The sequence below is a fragment of the Ochotona curzoniae genome, unplaced genomic scaffold, assembly GCF_017591425.1.
Source record: "Ochotona curzoniae isolate NIBS_2020 unplaced genomic scaffold, NIBS_Ocur_1.0 scaffold_1852, whole genome shotgun sequence".
NCBI lineage: Eukaryota > Metazoa > Chordata > Mammalia > Lagomorpha > Ochotonidae > Ochotona > Ochotona curzoniae.
This window is the reverse complement of record NW_024467087.1, coordinates 13,652,780-13,675,775: the sequence shown is the minus strand read 5'-3', so window position 1 is coordinate 13,675,775 and position 22,996 is coordinate 13,652,780. Positions and strand designations below refer to the sequence as shown.

The window sequence follows — 22,996 nt, the reverse complement described above, 5'->3', positions numbered from 1 at the left end:
ATGTAGCAGGTTTGGGATTTGAACATAGATGCTTTAGCACACACTCTTTAAAAGGCAAAGTGAGAGACAGACAGACAGACAGACAGAGTTCTTCCATCCATTTGTTGATTCCCCAGACAGGAGTGACAGGACTGGGCCAGGATGAAGCCAGGAGCCTGGAACTCCATCAAGCTCTCCCACATGGGTGGCAGGGGTCCAAGTAGTTGGGGCAGCAGCTGCCTTCAGGTACATTAGCATGAAGCTGGCTCAGAAGCAGAGCAACTGGGACTCAATCCACATGCCAATGTGGGATGCCAGCATCACAAGTGGTGATGAGCCACAGTGCTGGCCCTGAAGGTCAAATCTGTAACCAGCACACTTTATGGCCTTATAATATTTTGACAGGCTTAAACTGAGGAATGAGCTGGTTCAAATATTTCTACTGCCTGGGCCACTGTTTTCCATCTAAGATCATAAGAAGGATGACAAATCAACTGGCGGTTAGCTGTGTCCAGAAGTCATTTAATAGACAAATGCGTGGCAACTGGGACATTTTGTTCCACACTTAGGGATTTTTAGTAACCTTAAATCAAATAAGACGAAGCAACAAAATGTTCAAAATAGTGTCCCATCCTTCCAGTTATTTCTCTCAACACAGCTTTTTAGTTTGCACAAGTGCATCTTGTCAATTGGGAGAAGTAACATCAAATAATCAGGCATTATAACATGCAAACTTAATCACAAATAACCATGACCTAAAAAACAGAACAATCTAAGGACCAGCACTGTGGCATAGCTGGTAAACCCACCACCTGTGGAGCTAGCACTGTGGCTCAACAGGCTAATCATCCATCTGTAAATTCCAGCAGAGGATGGTCCAAGTCCTTGAGAGCCCTGCACACCCATGTGGGAGTCCCAGAAGAGGCTACTCATTGGCTCAGCTCTGACTGTTGCAGCCATTTGGGTAGTGAACCAGTGGATGGAAAATCTTTCTGTCTCTTCTTCTTTCTGTAAAGCTGACTTTCTAACAAAAATAAATAAATCTTATTTTCAAAAAACCACCACCTGTGACACTGGCATTCCATATAGGCACCAGCTTCGGCAGCTCCACTTCTGACCCCACTCATCACCTGGCAAAGCAGCAGAGGATGGTCTAAGCGTGTGGGTCCCTGCCGTACACATGGAAACCCAAATGTAGCTCTTGGCTCTTGGTTGTGACCTGGTCTAGCAATGGATATTATAGCCATTTGGGAAGTAAACCAGTAGATGGAAGATTTCTCTCTGCTTCTAAGCAACTCTACCTTACAAATAAACAAATAAATCAGCCAAAAGGTCAATCTTAAAATAGATGGACATGCAGCTTTATGAAATACTTGGCCTATGGATTTGGTGGCTGCCATAAGAGAAAAACCATTATGAAAGAGAGTAGTGTCGTCCAGGAGTGAGTCATTCGGACCACTGTTGTCTGAGCGCTGTGAGTTTGACACAGTAACAAAACAGAGAATATCCAGAACATTACAAAAGGTCAACTGTACCAGAAAGTGGATGAAGTGTTCTAAAGCGTTTCATTGCCTTTTCTTCTCATAGAATCCTTCTCCTCTTATCAGTACTGGATGTGACTGTTGAACAGCTAGGAATGTAGACAAATGCAAACTCAAAGAAATGACACACATCACTTTGCAAAAACACTGCACACCCAAAGACTCATACAACCGCAAACCCAGTTTTAGAGTGTGTTTACTTAAATGACTGTAAAGCCGGTACATTTTGAGATAGTGCAAAGTGAGGACGGAGTATGAACTAAAATTTGACCTTTTTCTGTGCTTCAAATATAGCCTTAAGAACAATAGTTATGTTTATATATTTTTTCTACATTACCGATTTCTTGTTGGTCAAGTAAATACTACTGGGATGCCTGAATCCCATATGACAGTATCTGGGTTTGATGTGGCTTCCAGGTGCTGACTCCCACTTCCTGCCGATGGGCATCCTGGGAGGTGGGTAGGTCATGGCTCAAGAATTTAGGAAAGCTGGACTGAGTTCCTGGACTCCCAGCATCTGCTCCTGGTTTAGGGCCCATTGCAGGCGTTTTGAAAATGAACCAACAGATGGGAGTTTTGTTTCTGTCTTTGCCTTTGTATGTATGTGTGTGTGTAGTTTTGCCTATAAATGAGTAATCAATAAATAAAATGCTATAAAATATATTCCCCAAATGCAATTGTGAGGTTATTCAGACACAAAGGAATATGTGATCATATCACTTAAGAGTAGCATCTCAATTCTATTCTATAATTTATTAGTAGTTTTTTCCCCACAGCTTCTAAAATGTGAAGTGCTACAGAAATCTGCCGATGATAGCAGGAAATCTGGCTCTTAGAAGAAGTGGTTAGACAAGTGAACATGCCAAGTCCAGGAGTGTACTCAGACTTGTAAAGACAATGTGATGGGAAAAATGAGAGCAATCCAAAATAAACCCATGGTAATAGGAACCAAGTGTTTGGAGCCAGGTCAGAGGGTCTCTGTGCTCCAATTTCTTCAGCATCTGTTTGTAGGCAAAGAAGAAAAAATTCAAATTTGAATTTGAATGTAGTATGTTATTAGACATAGTGATAGGTTAGAATTTTTAAGTCCCCTGGATTCTAATTACTTTTCAATCATGGACAAATTATTTCCCAATTCTGTTAACTAATTTCTCTAGGAATAATTTGCACAGTCCATACTTTTTAAATTCTTTTAAAGAGCACAGGAATAATGCAAAAATTTAGTAATGCTTTGGAAGTAAAATAAGTGCAAAATGTAACAAAACATTATATTTATTTTTCTTTATTAGTTCTATTTAAAAAACTGAACTGCTTCTTGAGAATAAAGTATTAAAAAAATTAAGACAGATTATAATGACTTTTTAAATTATTTTACCTCCTCACAAGAGGTAACACATTATTCTACCTAAGATTTTTGATTACATGAGTAATAAAATTATCACACATCTAGGGATGGAATCTATCCATAATGTCTAAAAACTGAGAACATTTCCCTTATTAATCCTGGGTATGAGCATTAAGCAGTCACTGCTTCCTCAGTTTAGTGGCACACAGGTAAAAGAGCAGAGCATACAGAGCTGATCTAGACTTGAATGTCATCCACCCCAACAAGAAAAAGTGAGCAATGACCCAGCACCTCTATGAGACAATTCTTGATCATCACAAAGTTTTTTGGAGGGAACCGCCCCCCCCCGCAACATTTATGTGTTTCTTTGAAAGGCAAAGTGGAAGAGAGGGAGGGATGAAAGAAGAGAGATATCCATGAACTGGTTCACTTTCCAAAGGCCTGTCTACAACAGCTAGCGCTTGATCAGGCTAAAGCTAGAAGCATGGGGCTCCGTGAGTCGCCCACGCAGGTTGCAAGAACCCTATAGCACTAGACTTACCATCCATGGCCTCCCAGGAGCATTAGCAGGGAGCAGGGATGGCAGCATGTAAATCGTGCACTGTATACGAATGCCAGTCTTCTGATAGGCAGCTTAACCCACTATACCACAACACTCGCCCTAGCATACACTTTTTGCCTCAAGATTTGGATGAAGAAGATTCATTTTTGAATCCTGAAACCCTGAAAGTAATTTTTACCACATGAAAAAGCTTAGAGAAGCACATGCTTTGGTTGCTAATGTTTTATTCTAACCTTGCCATATTTACTATTCTGTTTTATTTATTTATGACATATTAAAATAATAAGAATTCAGGGCATTTTTCCCTGGCAAGCTGAGAAAGACAAAGCAAAGCAACAAAAATTGGACTGGAAGAGAAGATGCTAAACATACATAAAATATAACACATAATCACAAAAAAGGGGATTTTTAAATGATATATATTTTAATCAGTAAAATAATGAATCTGAATTTAATTATAAAACTGTTTATAAAGGTTTGGGACAATTTTCCCTTTTTCTCTTTTCCATCTCAAAAAATAGAAGCTGAGAATGACCTGTAAATATGAGACATACATTTGCCTCTCTCTCTTTCTCTTTCTCTCTCTCTCACACACACATACACATTTTGCTCTCACATATGTTACCAGTGAAATTTTGAGAGTCTATGTGTGTTAGCTAGCAACAATACAGTTTTTGGCGAACAAAAAGTCACTAAACTTAAAAATGAAGTTGTAAAATAATTTGGTTTTGTTTTGTATTTTAGACATCATCATGATTCTTGCCCAACCATCTATGTTAATATTTCATGAGAAGTAGGCTTCTGTGACCAAAGCATTTTGAGAAACGTTGGGTTACATTAAAAAAAAAAAACTGCTCTTATTTTATTCAGTACCTGTCTAGGCCCTGTCTCAGCTCAAAAACATTGTAATGTTCCTTGGGAAGAGAAATAAAATAACCTTCCCAAGGAGACAGAAGTCTTCCAGAACAAACACCACTTTCCTTCCATCACACCCGAATATAAACAATTACTCTCTCCCCACCCCACCTCCAAAGAAAAGGATGGCGTAGAGGACAGGACAGAAGTAGCACTGGGGAAACACCACCTGGAGTTGACAACTCTGAAGCTTTGAAACATCAGTCTTAATTCACGCCCTGCCGCCACTTTCCCCACGCCTTCTCTAAACCAAAGTTCTGTGTTCATCCAAATCACCTAATGGTGTCTTTTTAAAACATTTACTTGAGAGGAGAGAGAGAGATCTCCCATGTGGGTGGCAGGGGCCCAAGCCCTGTGGCGATCTTCCACGGCCTCCCAGAAGCAGTAGCATGGAGCTGGACTGGAAGTACGTCAGCCAGGATCCAGACCAGCACTCTCATATGGGACGTCAGTGTCACATGTCATAATATGTCTGACTTTGCCACAACGCAGTCCCCAAAAAGTATCTTGACACACAGGCTGCCAGGCTTACTCCAGGGTTTCTGAATAAGTAGGCATAGGGACGGGCTAAGAATTTCCCTCTTGAACAAGTGCCCAGATAAGGCTGGTACTGTAATCTGCTCAGGCCACTTTTGAAAAGCTCTGCTCTGAGGCCATACTGTCCTATTCAACAATGAATCCAGCTCTTTACTGAGCATTTTCTACTGTTATTGATCATTCAGATCTCAAAGGTGACACTGAAGGCATTCGGATGTCTTTAATTCCACGTTCTGACATCAGTAGTGATGTTAGTCATGTAAAAGAAAGCCAGTCCAGGTCAAGAAAAAGGACTTGGTTTTTCTCAAAACCTCTTCTGCTACTCCTAGGAAATACATTCACATTGCTTTTGTAAAATGGAGCTATTAGTGCTAATGGTGAGAATAGGAGAACTCTGTATGACATGCCGCTGACACTGGCTCTATAAACCTCTCCAGTCTTTTCCTCAGTATGACTAGTGGCACTGTACTCAAATCCAGGCAAATCAAATGTTCTAATAAATACCCCTCAGCTCTCTGATAAATCACCACCTTTTACTCATCACAGGAAGCCCAATCACGTGGCAGTGCTGCCCTTATCCCTCATCCCCTACTAAAAAAAGAAACTATCTGGAGATAAACAAACTCAGAGGAGGAAAACAGTTGTCAAGTTAGCGAACAACCAAATTCTGATCACAGAATTTTAATGTGGATAATCCACAGTTAAAATATCAGTAGATGCCTAAACATGAAAGCAAGCACAGAAAATAAGCTTCATCAGTTTCGGTGAAACAATAGGGGAAAAAATGTATCAGACACTAGTCTCTCTTAACCCAGTAAAGAAAATAAACTCATGCCTGAGCAGTTGTAACTATCTGCTACCCTTCCCATCCAGGTGCACTGGGTTTATATCGTGTTATCACCGGAAGCATATTTTAAACTGAAGCCCCCAGTTTGCCATATTGGAATGCACATATTACATTAGCAATTATGTCTATATGAATAATACTCAGGTAACTTAATGAACTACAAATTAAGAAATCAGAAATAGAAGTAGGTCCTTCCCTTGCTGACTTGCTCTTTTGCTTCTGCCCCTGGGAAGCCAGCACAAGATGGCCCAAGTTCTTCAACTTCCCCCGAGCCCCATGTGGGGGACCCACAGAGTTCTGGGCTCCTGACTTCAGCCTGGTCTCACCCATGGCGGCTGCAGCCATTACAAGAGTGAACCAATGAACAAAAGGCTTCTCTTGTACTTCCTTTCAAATAATACATTTTTTAAAAAAGGATATGTCAAATCACAATTGTGGAAATGCTGATAAATACTTAGCATAATTTCAAGTTTTCTTCTCTGTTGAGAAACTTCTCCAAAATTTCCTAAGGCCTAGTACTGGTTTTGAAAACAGATTAAGTTATCTAAATGTGCATTATATCTTGGTTACTGAGGATTCCACCACAGCCTTATGATCCTGTGTTCCCAAAAGTACCATTATCCAGGAATGGAGATGAAAATGGAGAAGGTATAGGAAATTTGGCTACCTTCAGAAACTTCAGGATAGATCTTATTGGTCTAGCTATCATGTCTTAAACTTACATCTTCAAATTGCATTCTTATTTTCACATTTGTAAGAAAAGCAGGTTGTAGGGCCGTTGTATTGGTGCAGTGAGTTAAGCTGCCACCCCTGACACCGGCATCACATATGAATACTAGTCGGTTTCCTATCTGCTCCATTTCCCATTCAGTTCCATGTTAATGTGCCTAGGAAATTAGCAAAAAATTGTCCGCATGCATGTGGGCCTTTCCCACCCGCATGGGCGACCTAAATAGAATTCCTGCCTCCTGGGTTTGGTCTGGCCTAAAACTGGTATAACTATTTGGGAAATAAAGCAATGGAATATCTCTCTGTCTCTGACTCTCTCTCTCTCTCTCTCTCTCTCTCTCTGTCTCTCTCTGTCTCTCTCTCTCTCCTCTATGGCCTCATATTTCAAATAAACACACATAAATCACTTTTTTCAAAAAAGATTTATTTATTTTTATTGAAAAGGCAGATTCACATGGGTGCAGGGTCCCAAGGATTTGGGCTATCCTCCACTGCTTCCCAAGCCAAAAACAAGGAGCTGGATGGTAAGTGGAGCAACCAATATATGAACTGGTGCCATACAGAACCCCAATACTTGCAAAGTAAGGATTTAGCCATAGAGCCATTGTGCCGGGCTCTAAATACACAAATCTTTAAACAAAAAGAGTACAGATGGACAGATCACTAGTTGAGCTCATATTTATTCTCCTTTCAAAGTGATGTTACATTCTCATGTTTCTTTTAACAAATATTTTTGAAGGTCCTACTAGGTATAAGACACAAAAGATAATGGTGCAAATCTAGGACAAATAACTACAAGGGTACTTAAGCATGTTTATGGGCCTGGGAGACCTGAATTGTTCTCTGTGTTCTTAGCTCTTGCTCTGTTCCAGCCCCCAGCTGCTGTGGGTATTCCATGAGCCAACCACTTTATGAGAACTCTCTCCCTCTCTTTACACTGTTCCCTGACACCATTTCTCTGGCTTTCTGTCTAAAATAAATACTAAAATATTTATGGAAATTGAAACTAAACAATAACTTTGTGATGCCAGTATTGTGACCCAATGGGTTGATTTACTGCTGTGGCACAGGCATCCCATATGGGATGGTCCATTTGAGTCCTGGCTGCCCTGCTTCTGATCTAGCTCCCTGTTGATACTCCTGGGAAAGCAGCAAAACTGGCTTAAGCACTAGGACCCCGCACCCATGTGGGAAACTGAACAGAGTTCCTGGTTCCTGACTTTGGCACAACACTAGCTGTGGCAGTCATTTGGGAAGTGACCCAGCAGAAGGAAGATTTCTTCTCGTACCACCTCTAACCCTCCTGCCCTGTCACTCTCTGTCACTCTGCCTTTCAAAGAAATAAATACATTTTTTAAAAAAGATAAATTTGTTTTGACGTACAAACTTTTGAAATCCATGTACATAGAAGACCTTTAAAGTTTGTGGAAAGTACATATTAGGTAAAAACTAAGCATGGATTTCAAAAAATGTTGGCACCCAAATCAACTTTTCATTTCATTCTTTTCTACAAACTCAGTGAAGTGCCCCTGTATGATGGATCTTCCCTTAAACCTCAGGGAACTGAGATGTTCAGGCGAGCACTGGAGCAGCAGGCTGGGGTGGAGTGTCGACGCCCTCTCCTTAGCCATGCTGCCTCCACCTGCATCTCGACTCCATCTCCAGCTGTCTTCCCATTGCCACCATTTCATCCAAATCCTCAGCCTTTCATACCTTCGATGCCACATCACTTTTCTATAAAGGCCTCCCTCCCTCCAGTCTCTTTTGCTCTATCAGTTTTCCTGCCAAGGCTCATAGTACCTCTGCTTACCAATTTCTCAGAGCAACAAGACAAAGCTCAATCTCCTGTGATTCGCAGACCATTCTGCAACTTAAGCTAAGAGATTCACTTAACCGCCCGATCACATCAAAGGCTTTGCTCCCAGCCTTTACTGAGCTTATCCCTGGTGTCTCACATAGCTCCCTTCTTCAAAGGATATCTCCAACAGTACCCCTTTCTCTCATGACTGTATTTTTATTCATCATTGCCGGGTGTCATTCTAGTCTCTGATGCTCCCCTTGGACAAGCAACCACATCCTGAGAGGTCAAACAAGAGCCAAGTCTTGTATCACTTTGTATCCCACATGTTACTGATCTCAGCAGCCAACAAGTAATAGCTTTCAATGAATGTTTGTTGAATGAACAATTTCTTAGGGGAACTTGACCTATAGAGAAACCTTAATGGCCTTAACAGGACTTTCAGCATTAAATAATCCCTAGACAGTCATACAAATCTTTGTAATAAATCACAACCCATAGTCTTTTGAATCCAGTGCTATTGATCTGTGCTGGAGGAAGACAAACAGAAGCAGCAGTTCTCATGCTTAGCTCACGGCCTTGTTAGAGCTGTTGCCATTTGCTGATGCCCTGCTTCATTTAAAATGTTTCAAAGGTTATTTCTGTGACTATTGGTCACTTCACCCAAGAAAGAGGTATTTCTCAAGACTCAAGGCTACCTTGAAATATAACACAACATTCCAAAGCCAAATCCTTTCCATGTGCGACACCAGCAGAATAAACAGGAAACTTCAAAAATGCTACAGACTACACTTTTATGAAATCTGGGGAAAATTTTTAAGTTCATCCAAGTGCAGTATATGTTAAACATAAACTTTGGGGGCTGACATTGTGTCACGGCAGGTAAAACCACAGCTTGTGATATCAGCAATCCATATGGGCACCAGTTAGTACCCCAGCAGTCCCACTTTCAGTGCAACTCCTGGCTACTGGCCTGGGAAAAGCACAGGATAGCCCAAGCGCTTGGGTGCCTGTGCCCACATAGGAAACCTTGAAGAAGCTCCCAGCTCTTGGCTTAGAAATGCCTGGCCACTGTGGCTATATGGGGAGCAAACCAGTGGATGGAAGATCCCTGTCTCTCCCTCTCTCTGTAACTCAGCCTTTCAAAATCAATAAATTTTTGAAGTGATAAGCACGAACCTTAGGGACAGAAAAACAATGTCTGAGACAGGTGGGAAAACGTGTCAAATATGTGAAACAAGAAAACATAGTTCATAGAGATAGCAAAAACTTTTTATTTCTTACGTCAGTGTAGCTTTCAGAAATAGAAGAAAGCATAAAGCCACTAAATTAATGTGATCATGAGGTGTTAAAATTACGTGACCTTAAAAAGAATGCAATTTCTAAAAAAGCAATTGCAACCAAATGATAATGCAGAACAATGTATTTAGAGGCAATTTAGAGGCAAAGAACTGATAGGTAGAATTTAAACTCGCAGAAGAAAAGGGTTTATGTGTGCCCCTGCACATACTTAACAGAGAAATCAGAACACTGCTTGTATGCAGTTAGCCAGCAATCATGAGGAACACATAAGATATGTTTTAGTTTAAGGAATCTGTCCTAGTTAACACAGTTATATTACTGTGGATTCTATAGCTTCACATTTACGGTTAGTTTTCACAATGCATGAAAAGACAAATACCATATGTCCTCTCTTATATAAGACAGCCTTTTGGCAAATTACAAAATAAATATAGGTAATCAAGTATGTATACACACACTCTCACAGATGAATGGTGTAATGGAGACTAACGCACTAACAAGTATAGGTGCAGTATGCATCTCTACTACTGAATAAAATAGGACTCCCATTTCAAAATACGTAAATATATACCATGATACCAGATTTTCTACCTCTACCTACCATGTCATGATACATTTAAATAGTAGAAAGGTAATCTGGTAAGTGTTACTAAGGGTCAGTACTACTGTCGTAATTCCGGGAATAATAGTGGGGGCGGGTGGAGAGGAGAGGGGGGAAGAACCTCTATACACACAAACTGTAAAAAAAATAAATAAAATAAAATAAAGCTTTCAAAAGAAAAAAAAAGAGTACAGGTAAGAGCAAAAAGTAATTTTTTCCACTAGTTCTAATAGGTAAATAAAAACGTAAGCTTCAAAAGAAAAACATTCCATTTATGATAAAGACAAATCCAGTTTAAAGCAAACAAATTTCAATGCCTATGACCCAGCTCCAGCTGCCAGACAGTTTTCTAGCAGATGGCTGCTATAGCCGTATCTATCCACTTAAGAAAACAACAGATTAGGACACTAAGCAATAGTGTGCAAACTCATCATAAATAAGATACTGGAAAATAGTTTACTCTTTTTAGAGGCCACATGCTTAAGTCCTAATCATGGAGAACATTTAGAAAAGAAAACACTGAGGAAGAAATGGAATCATTTACTGACTTTTGGGGAAAATGGCATCAAGAAACATAGCACAAAAAAAAAAAAAGAGCAAAACTCTTTTTTTTGGGGGGGGGGGTTTGCTTTTTTGGGCAAAACTTTTAATTACATATAGCAGCAGCAAAACATGACCTTGGGGTGAGAACTGAAGGCAGAGAAAGAAAAACACTGAAAAAACCAAGCAGGATGTCAAATCTGTACTAGATAGCAAAGTAATGAAACTATAAATTTAACAACCCGATTAGATAGTGGAAGACGCAGAAGAAAAAGAAAGGATTGGTTAGACACAATGAAAAAAGAGCAAATGCTTAAGATTCCTCTGGGATATCTGACTACATCAAAGATCAAGTGACATGTTATGCAGAGGACAGCAAAGTCACTTCACGGAGGGTACAAGCAGAACGTTCATTTGCTCAGGCCAAAAGAGCAGTGACTAAATGATGCTACAGGAACAAAGTCATGTTCTCAGAAGCACTCATTCTTACTACCCGGGAGCACCGAAGTCATTTGTATTCACATTTCTCACACACACAGAAATCAATATTTGTAATGACTTCATGTAGCTATGCCACAGGAAGAGAATCAATTAATGATAAAGTAGACTTAATACCTAAAAATAACTTAAAAAACAAGAAACAAGAGTCGGCATACAACAGACTGTTTCTAATTATCAGATTTTCCATTCTATCCTATTTAATGATGCTCCTATGGTACAAGATCAGTCCAAAATGGTTTCATCAAATTGTGGTTGGAGAATATATCCTGAGCCCTATCCTGAGTCTTTGCTCACCACATGTTCAATTGCAACTGGGTTTTGGGGTGGAGAGAAAAATGACCTTGAGCCAGGATTCCTTAAAATAATGTATGTTCAGTAGGACAGTTTACAAAATATGTTTAAAAAGATGCATTATAAAGTTGAAGTGCTAGGGCAATAATTTCAGCTGATCTGTAACACATATCTAACTAGTTGGTTAGTCACTGTACTGCTCTAACAGAACTAGTCATTGTATAGTTTTAGGCAGTAAAAAATATATATATTGTTCTTGGGCACTGGTTGATTTCTGGGCTGTTCTACTTGGATCCAGCTCCCTGATAACAGCTTGCAAAAAGCAGAGAAAGATGACCCTTGTGGAAGGCCTAAAGAGAGTTCCTGGTTCTGGTTTTGGCCTGGCCCAGCCTTAGCCAATACAACCATTTGGTCAGTGAATCAGCAGGTAGAACTTCTCTCTATGTATTATTCCTGCTCTCTCTCTCCCTTCCCCTTCACGCTGCTTTTCAGACATGAACAACTACAAAACTTTACGGGCAGGGCCTCTGAATCTGCTGTGGGACAATATGAGTATGTCAAGAGCCAGAAGAGTTTGGTTTAGTAAAACAGTAGTCCAAGTGTTGTTTTCCTTCCATTTTTTCTACCCCATAGCGGGGGGGGGGGTGCGGGGGGGGGACTGAAAGCTTGGGAAGCTCAATGGAGTCATCCACATTGTTTGATAATTGCGTATGTAACCTTGCACAAATGACTCATTCAGTTTTCTCATTTGTAAATGGTGTGGGTTTTTAAACGAATGGTCTCCATTTCACAGCCAAAAGCCTAGATTTGAAGGATATGAGAGCTTTCTAGGCTTTTTAATTATTTGACTCACTCAGCTTTGGGGGCTCGGTTCTGCCATCAGCTAATGCCTGGATTTCAGACTTTTCTCATAATCACACCCAAAGTTTTTTAAGTTTTTTTTTTTTTAAACCAAAAGGACAGAAAAAGGAAGCAAAACCATACCCTGATTGAATTTCTGAGCTTGCAGCAACAGGGGAAATCTACAAATAAAACTGAAGATGTTGAAGGTGTTAACTTTAAAACATTTTATTCCTAAATAACTCTGGACTTGTAGAAAAGTTATAAAATAACACTTACACTTGGAATCCACAGTCACCGAAATTGTATCACTGTTTGAACATTTTCACAGCCATAACTCAAATTGGCCAAATCAGGAACTTAATCCTGGTACAAGATTCTTAATTAGGGACATTTTTCAAAGTTCCCCAATTGTATCTACTTGTCCTCTGTTCTCAAGCCCCTCTGATCTCTGAGAACACCTCAGGTTTCCCTTGTCTTTGCTGAGACCAGGATGCTTTCAGTATTTCTGCAGAATGCCTCTCACTCACTTTTGGATTTCTTAACTGTTTTCTCACGATTAGATTCACAATTTGGCATTTCAGAAAGCAAGAGAACCACAGAATGTGCATCACATCAGAGGGTACAATATTATCAGTCACTAGTTTCAATTTAATCCCTAGCTTAATGTGCCATCTGCTGAGTTTCTCTGCTGCAATGTGACCGCCCCTCCTTTTCAGTTGGTCACTATTCTGGCAGGTTCTGCTAACACCCTGTTTCTCCTTCAACTTCTACTCACGGATCTTAGCATGCATCGGTGGCCCATGCCGGCAGTCATTATCACCACACTGTTTGACCAAGGGTTTGTGTTTCCTTCATTTGTCCTGTTCTTATTCATTGGAATTCTCCTGCTCCCTCTGCCATTTTCAAACACTTCTTACTTTCTTTCACCGAAAGACATTGCCAGTTCATCTTGTATTTCCCATCCTTTGACCCAGAGGCAATCATTACTCCAAGGAAGCCAGGTTTGTTTTTTGGACGGTGGCAGAACATGTGGGCCCTAGGTTTGCGCGTCGCTATCAGAGTGCGGCTGCTTCTAGGTCCTCCCAAGATGCAGGGGCAAAAAGCAAATCATGCATACCAACAGCTGCACACACAGATGCCTTCATCTCTTTTGCATCTGTGTATATACCGATGTCTCCATGCTAAGCCACAGGATTCATTCTAGTCTTCCCCTCATCTTTGCCTTCTTTCTCTGCACAGGCTCTCACACTCTTATCTCTATTCATTCATTTGTTTAACCTTGGTGTACACATAAAGCACTTAATATGTCTACGAAGAGCAGATTTACTAGCAAGAACACTGTGCTCATGTGCAACTCTTTTTATCTTTAAAATAAATGTAGCACTCGGGTCACTTGATTGGTGTCAGCACAATATAACTTTTCCCATCTTTTGACATTCAATACTTTTAACTGAAAATAACTTTTGGAAAAAGAACAATACGTTACTATTGATGTACTTTATATATATATATTTGAAAATGTCTATTTATTTACTATCTATCCACTGGTTCACTCCCCAAATGGCTGCAACAGACAGCTGAGCTGATCTGAAGCCAGGAGCCAGGAGCTTCTTCCAGGTCTCTCATGCAGCTCCAGGATCCCGAGGCTTTGGGCCATTTTCAACTGCTTTCCCAGGGCACAAGCAGGGAGCTGGCTGGAAAGTGGAGCCACTGGGGCACGAACCGGCAGCCATATGTGATCCTGGGACATGTAAGGGGAAGACTTAGCCACTGAGCCATTGTGCTGGGCCCTACTATTGGTCTAGAAATGGGAGACGAGGGATGGAATTGCTTGCTCCCATACATACAAAGCACATGTATGGGAAAGGGAACACTAAGTATGACAGTTGGGTCAGTTGAGAGGTCAGCTGATGTGGAAATGAATGAGGGAGAAATTTTAGTAATACTCTCTTATGCAATGATTTGTTTATCTGTTTGGAAGACTGGGAGGTAGGGAGAGAGAAAGAAAAATCTTGTGTATGCAGCTTCACTCCCTGTATGGCCACAACAGCTGGAGCGAGAACAGGCTGAAGCCAGGAACCTGCATTTCCATCTGCATGTTATATACGGTTGGCAGAGACCCAAGCACTAGGACTTTCTTCTGCTGCTTTCCCAGGCTCATTAGCAAGGAGCTGAATCAAAAGTGGAGCAGCCAGGACTTGAACCAGTGCTCATGTGGGACGCTAGCAACACAGGTGGCTTAATGTGCCGTGCCACAATGCCAGCCTAGGTTTTATAATAGTTATTTTTAAATTTATTTTTATTTATTGGAAAGGAAGATATGCAGAAAGGAGATACAGAAAGAAAAATCTTCCATCTACTGGTTTTCTCCCCATATGGCCGCAATGGCCAGAAAGGAAGCAATCCGAACCCAGCACTAGCAGCTTCTTCCGGGTCTCCTATGTGAGTGTAGGTTCCCAAGTGATCCTCTACTGCTTTCCTAGGCCACAAGCAGGAAGCTGGAAGGGAACTGGAGCAGCTGCGTACCCATATGGGAACCCGGTAAATGCAAAGCAAGGATTTAGCCACCAGGCTATCGCACCAGGCCCAGTTTTATTATAGCTTTAGAAACATTTTTCTTGAGCCAACATTCAGTCCTTTTGTACACCACAAAGTTCTATAACAACTACATCTATCTTATAGCAATTATCTAATTATCCCAAGAAGAACTCTCATACCTACCGACAGTCACATTACACTATTCCCTCACTCATCCATTCATGTGTCTCTGACATATTTCAAATATATGGAATAACGCAGAGGCTGGTGCTGTGGTGCAGTGGGTATGAGCACCACTTCAAGTCCTGGCTGCTCTTACCAATGCATCTGGGAAAGCTGTGCGAGATGGCCCTAGTGCATTTTGGAAACCTAGGCGGAGTTCCTGGATAACCATTTTTTTTTTTAATTTATTTATCTCTATTGGAAAGTCAGATATACAGAGAGGAGGAGAAACAGAGAAGATCTTCCGTCCAATGGTTTACTCCCTAAGTGGTTGCAACAGTGGCTGGAGTTGAGCCAATCAGAAACCAGGAGCTTCTTCCGGGTCTCCCAGGCTTTGGGCTGTCCCTTGATTGCTTTCTCAGGCCACAAGCAGGGAGCTGGATGGGAAAAGGGGCTGCTGAGATTAGAACCGGCAAGGTGAGGTCTTTAACTGCTATGTTATCGAGCTGGGCGTTTTTGGCCATACCACCCTGAAAGCGCCCGATCTCATCTGGATAACCTTTTGTCCTCCTTTCCTCCCTTTCGAGAAGCAGATCGCTGTGCCCCAGGGCTGGTGTTGTGGTGCAGGAGCTGCGAAGCCTCTCTGACAGGCACTGCATGCGGGGGTGTTGCTAGGAGTTCCAGCCCCCTGCTAATGTTCTTGGGAACGTAGCAGATGATGTCTCAAGAACTTGGGGCCCTGATACCCACGTGGGGAGACCCGGATGGAATTCCTGTCTCCTGGAGTGAGCCTGGCACAGCTCCATCTGGTTTATCAACATGAAGAGAGAGCCTGTGGATGGAGAAATCCCTGTCTCTGACTTTCTCTATCACCCTTTCAAATAAACAGATATGTGAAAATAAAACAAAATACCATGCAAAAACTTTACTCAGTATAATGTTTGCGAGATTCACCCATATTATCTAATGTGTTACAATTTTGGACTATCCACCAATTGATGACTATTTTTCAAAAATGTCTGAGTTATAACAATATGTTACACGTCCAAAAATTAAAGTGTAAAAGATGGAACTGAAAATTTTCATTTAAAAAAGCGAACAAGAATTTAAAAAATCACAGGTAACTGCCCTGTGAATATTATAACATGTGGATTGGCTCTGGCGGAAGGACTTAGAGGCTTAAGAGCAACTTACAGTCAACAGGTAAGATTTAGTAGAGCAAAGGATACACAGTGAAGCATCAGGAGAAAGATCTGAGGCAGTGCAGACAGCAAGCACAGGCCTCCTCCCTCAAGGCCATGCAGAATACAATGAGCTATAGGAATATGCATGAAATGATTCCTCAAAGGAAGTCCAGTGCAAGTGTCAGAGTCTGAGGCTCTGACGGGTCCTGGTCATTTACACATATCTTGCTACCAACTGGCCATGGCAACTCAAACCGAGGCCCCCAACGGTGGAACCCGTGGAATCCTGTTCACATACATCCCTGACCTTGATCTCTGTGCAAAACAACCTTGCCAAGCTGTGATCATTAGGGAACACACTTGTAAAAACAAATGTAAATATGCAGAAGGGAGTAAGGAGATGAAAGTGAACGTGCTCTGCAGCAGGTGGTAGCCAGGAGTGCACACGACCCTGCCACCTGCATCTCCCCCACCCCACCCCATGCCCACCTGTGCCGCCCATGCTACATTTCAGACGTGTGATTCCCACGCGGCTGCCCCCACCTGATACCCACATGTGCTCTCGCACTGCAACGGAGCCAATCAGTGGGCTTCATCGCGGCCCTGTGGATGTGCGGGTTACTGTCTAGCCACCTTGCTCAGCTCTCTCTGCATTGCACCTGCTCTCCTAAGAAAAGCCTTTCAGTGTGTGCTTTGCTTGACGAAGCCTTATTTATTAAAAGATAGTCTTCCCCTCCTTCCCCTCCCCACAAAGCCTTTGCTGGTGCTGCCTGGCCCTTGGCTGGTGAGCTCACAAATCTGTCGCTCTGAGCAGGTTAATATTATATATATTTATATATTTGCAAAGTTAGATATACAGAGAGGAGGAGACAGAGAAATATTTCCCCTCCATTGAGTCACTCCCCAAGTGGCCGCAACAATGGAGCTAAGCCAATCTGAAGCCAGGAACCTCTTCCGGGTCTCTAACATGGATGCAGGGTCCTAAGACTTTGGGCTGTCTTCGACTGCTTTCCCAGGCCACAAGCAGGGAGCTGGATAGGAAGTGGGGCTGCCAGCATTAGAACTGGTGTCCCTAGGGGATCCTGGCACAGTCAAGGCGAGTACTTTAGCATCTAGGCTACTGTGCCAGGGCCCCAGAGCAAATTACTAACGGTGCTCACCTGCATGTCCATCTGGCACTCAATGGTTTTCATTCATATTGCTAGGTTTGCATTTTGAGCTGCTAACAATGGTCTGGGTGGTAAATATTCGCTTAGTGGGTGCTGCTGATGTGCTTGGTGGCTCACGTGAATCATCTCATTTGACAGGTTGGCACAGCCTGACTTCTGTATTCCCGGAAGAGCAACTTTGGGGATGCAAGTGGTGGGAGGCCAAGGGCAGGGGTGTGCTTAGCAGACACCCCATGGCTGTGAAAACCTGACCCACTCCTACCACAGGCCCCAGCAGGCTTATTTCAGGGGTTACAGTGAGTGAGGGCAGGTTACTGCCAAGAGCAGGGCAGGCAGAGGATGGGGGTGTCCTCCTCTTGGTCACACGGTCCTCAGAAACCCAATCTCTGGGGAACATTAATGGCAAAAACGACACTTTCTGAAGCTGAAGGTATTTGTCAACCATGACTCCTTCACAAGTTGCAATAAAAAGAGATTTTGGAAGGATGTACACCAACATGTAAAAGAGTTGGGATAGGTAACGGAATTACAACTTTGGATTCTGAGAACATCTTTCTTGGCCTCTGCCTTCCAGTTTTCTATATAAAAAAAAAATTTTTTTTTTTTTTTAAATTCTCTGCTCGTCTGGCAATGTGGTGAAGCAGCTTAGGCTGCCCCTGGAGTCACTGGCATCGTATACCAGAGTCCCAGTTCCAGACCCAGCAGTGCCACTACTGATCTAGCTCCCTGCTAACACACCTGAGAAGGGAGTGCACAATGCCCTAAGTACTTGGATCCCTGCCACCCATGTCGGAGACTTGGATAAGGTTCTTTTAAACATTATTTCTTTATTTGAAAAAGTTTGCGGCAGAGACAGATCTTCCATCTGCTGCTTCACTCCCTAGATGGCCCCAACAGCCAGGACTTGGCCAGGCTGGAGCCAGGAGATCCAGCCAGGTCACCCACAAAGGTTGATTTAGTTTGAAACTTATTATCCTTTGTTAAAGCAAGAGATACTCACAAAAAAACACAAACCTAGATCAATGGCAACCCATGATATCAAGCAATCATGGGATACATCAGGCAATATTCCAAAGAGAACTTTTAAATTTAAATTGTGCCAAGCAGACAATGCAATTAAGCCAAAGCCAGTGTGAACCATATGGCATAAGAGACATCTATGCAACCTGAAATTAATCTATGAGATGCACTGTGTAGATCTCCACCTAAAGATGGTCCGATTTTCACCCCTGAGCACTCAACATTCATGGAATAATGGGCATGGCACTTCAGCACACTCAGCTATCCAGCTTGCCCTCCATGATTATGAGGTGAATATAAGACACTATCTATTGTATTCATTATGAAGGGCAAAGAACCATTATGTGGTAGGTAGCTGGCACTAGTAGAATACACACACACACACACACAACCAATTGAAAAGCAAAAGCTGCAGCCCCAAACTCATCAAATGACTGCTTCAGTTATTTCACTGCTCATGGAAAAAGAAAGCACAGATGAATTTCAATGATGTTTCAATTGTACAAACTCAAGAGGGTAGCAAATGCCACAGTAACCACTGAGGTATGTTATTTGTGTACTCCAGATTATGACAGGACTACGATCTACACAGGTCAATTACCTTCAACTTGGTGTAGCTTTCATGCATATCGTGCATAAGAAATAGCATAAAAGAGGACTGCAAATTACAAGGCTTTGTATAAACACCGAACTCTGATGAATGCGCTTTCTAAATGGTAAATTAAATCATTGCTTGAAAAGCTTTGTATATTTGAAATATAAAGCTTTTCATTAAAATTTGAGTATGTAAGGATTATGCAAATCATCTTTATTTTGTCTGACTGGCTATCAAGTTATTAACATAATGCACAAATTATTTAAAACAGTAGATAGTGAGTATATAGCTTATTTTAAATAATCAAGTGGCTTGTTAATATTCATTAGCCATCATCTATTTAGTCTCTGAATTAAGCATTTTCTAAGCCTCAAAGCATTAATGCAGTATGTATTTTATATCCAGTCACCCTTCATATCAGTTTTCTATTTTTTTTAAAGATTTATTTACTTTTATTGGAAAGTCAGATATACAGAGAGGAGGAGAGACAGGGAGGAAGATCTTCCATTTGTTGATTCTCTCAAGTGGCCGCAACGGCCAGTACTGAGCCAACCCGAAGCTAGGAGCCCAGAGCTTCTCCTGAGTCTCCCATGTGGGTGCAGGAACCCAAGGCTTTGGGCCATCCTCGACTGATTTCCCAGGCCACAAGCAGGGAGCTGGATGGGAAGCAGGGCTGCCAGGACTAGAACCGGTACCCATATTGGGTCCTGGTGCATGCAAGGCAAGGACTTCAGCTACTTGGCTATCACGCTGGGACCATCACTTTTCTTCAGTGTTTAATTTATGGCACCGTTTTGCCTTTCTATGAGAGCACTTACTTGAAGTGTATAAACAGTTAGGAAGATCACAAACCCCCTCCACATTCTATGATTCCTGGAAACACAGCATTTAGAAAGCCTGCATGAAATCTTATAGGAGAGGATAAACTATAGAAACAGAAACACTTAATTTCAAGAAACTGTATGACACTTGTGGCAGTTAGATTTAGATGTGTCTATCTGGAACATGAGTTTGCACTTTAAATAATAAAGCCTAACTAAATAGAATCCTTTTTATAATTTTAAATAGTAAACTCTGACTGAATGGACTTTAAGAACTTTTAAAACAAACAATTAATGGTAAGCAAGTGGCCCTTCAGTTAAGTGCCATTAGAGGTAATGCACAGTTTTTGTTTGTGTTCTCTCATCGGCATCACCACAGTAATCTTAGCAGTGGCGTAGAGGAGGACTCGTCAAGCTGATAGAAATGCGGTCTCCCAAGCTTTGGGGATGAAAAGACGACAGTCAAGCTCAGTAGCAGGGCTGGAATCATACTGTGTAAAGTGTCTAGGGCACAGCATGATGTTCTCTGGATTGCATGAACGAGGCCTCTTCCCCCCTGCAACCAGCCCAGGGCTTTTCCCTGTTCAAGCTGTTGGCCAGCACCCTAGCAGTGGGTTCAACTAATGCACAAAGTAATTGCAAATAAAACAGCTGTAGCTATACGATACTGAAGTGAAAATAAAAGCCCTTTAAGCACAATATCTGTGGCAAATCAAAGCAACTCAAAGGCTTTCAATAGAGAAAAATACCTTTATAACAAACTTTCATCCTTGATCTACAATGGTCTGCATTAAGGACTAGTAATAGCAAACGAAGCACAAGGAACTACTTAATAGATCACTCAAGACAGTGTTTTCTGAGGAAGCCATCACATGACAGAATGCATCTCTGTTAGCCAATGCAGCCATAAATAAAAATGTTAATGAGGTAAAATTGGTCATGATGAGAGTAAAACAATATCAAGAAATTGAAAAGGTTCTTAAGCTTAATTCATTTCAATAGATTTTGAAGTAAAAATCATGAATGCATCATAGCAAATCTTACTAATTAATCCAGGAATCTATTATCATTTTTTGCTTCTTTGCTTTAATTTGTACATCTCTATCCTTAATTTAGGGATTACCATGAATAAAACATGAAAATTAGTGCATCTTCTTCTGCAATCATATATGTCCTATTCTACACAATACCTCATCTGTCCTCATATTTTGTTCATACTTTAATACACATTATTTGGGGTTCATGACCTTGGCAACAGGGGTTTTTCTTACAAGATATACTCACACATCCGAAAGTGGTCAATCAGTCGTTCAGGAATAAAATGAAATGAATCTAACTTTGCAGAAATATGTTAGAGCTAAAGGCTCGAAACGTATTTTAACTGAGACATTTTAAAATTCCATCCTTATCCTCCTGGATAGGGAAATTTTCAAGTTATACACCCTCAGTCTGACTTGCAGTCTGATTGGATCAATCCTTTGAAAGTTAACTGTTGCCTGCTAAAAGTATTTTGATTGTATGGATAATAAGCTATGCTGTGAATCTGTAAAAGGCCTTCTTTAGGCTACAAGAGGATTATGACCACTGCATTCAAAGCCTGTATCCAACACAAAAGAAGCAAAGGATAGCAACACTACAACCCTTAACTCCCACAAGTGAATTGCTATTATTTAAGATCACCTGTTTTTATAAATGGGCTTTGGTGGCCTGAGCTTTAGACTGCTTTAGCCACAAACATAGAACCTACACCTGCCTTATAACACTACAAATAGAATGGGCCACTCCTAGGCCACAATTCATTTGTTTTTCTCCAAGAACATTGAACTTCCAAAGCATAGAAATCTATAAATTCAAATGATGTGTATTCAGATAAGACTCACCTTTAGAGAATCAAAACAGGCCACCACACGACCATTTTCCACGTGGCAAACTCTTGGCGGATGGGCAAACTTGCAATCTGCATCGGCTCGAGAGCAAGTCCCTCTCTGAAACTCTCTACAGACTTCTAAAGTCAGCCACTTGGCATCACGAATGAGGGCAACATTGACAGGCGTCATAGTGAAAGAAAATTAAAATCAAGTGCACCCTCTTTAGGACAACGTTCTTTACCTCCGATTATTAAAGGATTAAAGATGAATGCAAGCTAAATATGACGAGCTAGCAGGTTGCTTTGGTGAAATGTCTGATTATTAGCACTTAGATTTTCACTCAAGTCCAATCTGGTCTAGCCAAACAAAAAGCCAATTATAAAAATAAACGTTGGATCCGAATAACTAAAAATCAAATTAGAGACCAACTCCTAAGAAGGCAACTGTAAAGGTTAAGACACTGAATGTTTTAGTGTGTTCCTTTGCCGAATTTACTTCAAATAATTGGCAGACTTTCAAAAGAATTCTGTGCACTCTAGTTGATGTTTTCAATTACTCTTACAGAAAGCATATGCTGCTGGCTGCCCTTCAATTTGCAGAATGATCTCAGGATGGGGGGGAGGTTGGCAAGGAGGAAACTTTTCCTCCCTATTTCCTAGCTTTAGAGAATAAGTTTGCGGAGAGGTGTCCCAGCCCCCACAAGGTTTTGTTGCAAACTCCAGAGGAGGGAAAATCACTAAGTAAATTGAGAATCACAGAAAACCGGAACTGGACAAGTTGCTGGCGATGAACTACAAGCACACCGGGTTTTGTGGGGCAGGGAGCAGGGAATGGGGAAGGGTATGGCAGGCAGAGGGTTAATAAAGAGACAGCTCTAGAGTAGAATCCAAGCAGCAGAATGTTCAGAAAAGGCACTTTTCCAAACCTGCAAAAAAAAATAAAAAATAAAATAAAATTAGCTAAAACAATGCCAGGCTTCTGGGTTTAAACTCTACACTAGGGAGCCAAGTAACCATATCCCCATTAAACGGTAAACATCTAGATACTGACCATGCAACGTGTTGCAGTCAGCTACTGTCAAGGACAGGGGAATTTTCCAGTGTAAAAGTACACTGTGAAATGAAGTAATCACTTAGATTTGCTGTTACCAAATGAGACTGGGTAAGAACCCATTTTGCAAATTCTTTTTTTTTTTCTAAAATATTGCTTGCTATTGATGTGTGCAAGGCAGAAATTCATTTTAGAGTACACTGCCCAGAAAGCACCATAGCACAACATGGTCACCTCTTACGTATTCATAATCTACTT

The 22,996-nt window shown here is 41.3% G+C and overlaps 1 protein-coding gene across 2 annotated transcripts in view; it reads right to left on the bottom strand.

Moving 5' to 3' along the window:
- Positions 1-21,918, bottom strand: part of MBNL3 (muscleblind like splicing regulator 3) — a 63,109-nt gene extending 41,191 nt beyond the window's left edge. Inside the window, exon 1 of one of the 2 annotated variants that reach the window (XM_040999442.1) lies at positions 21,701-21,918. In XM_040999442.1, coding sequence (XP_040855376.1) covers positions 21,701-21,877 — 177 coding nt within the window. In that variant the 5' untranslated portion in view covers positions 21,878-21,918. The remainder of the gene's footprint in view (positions 1-21,700) is intronic. The other variant, XM_040999443.1, reaches the window with a different exon arrangement.
- Positions 21,919-22,996: the final 1,078 nt, after the last annotated feature.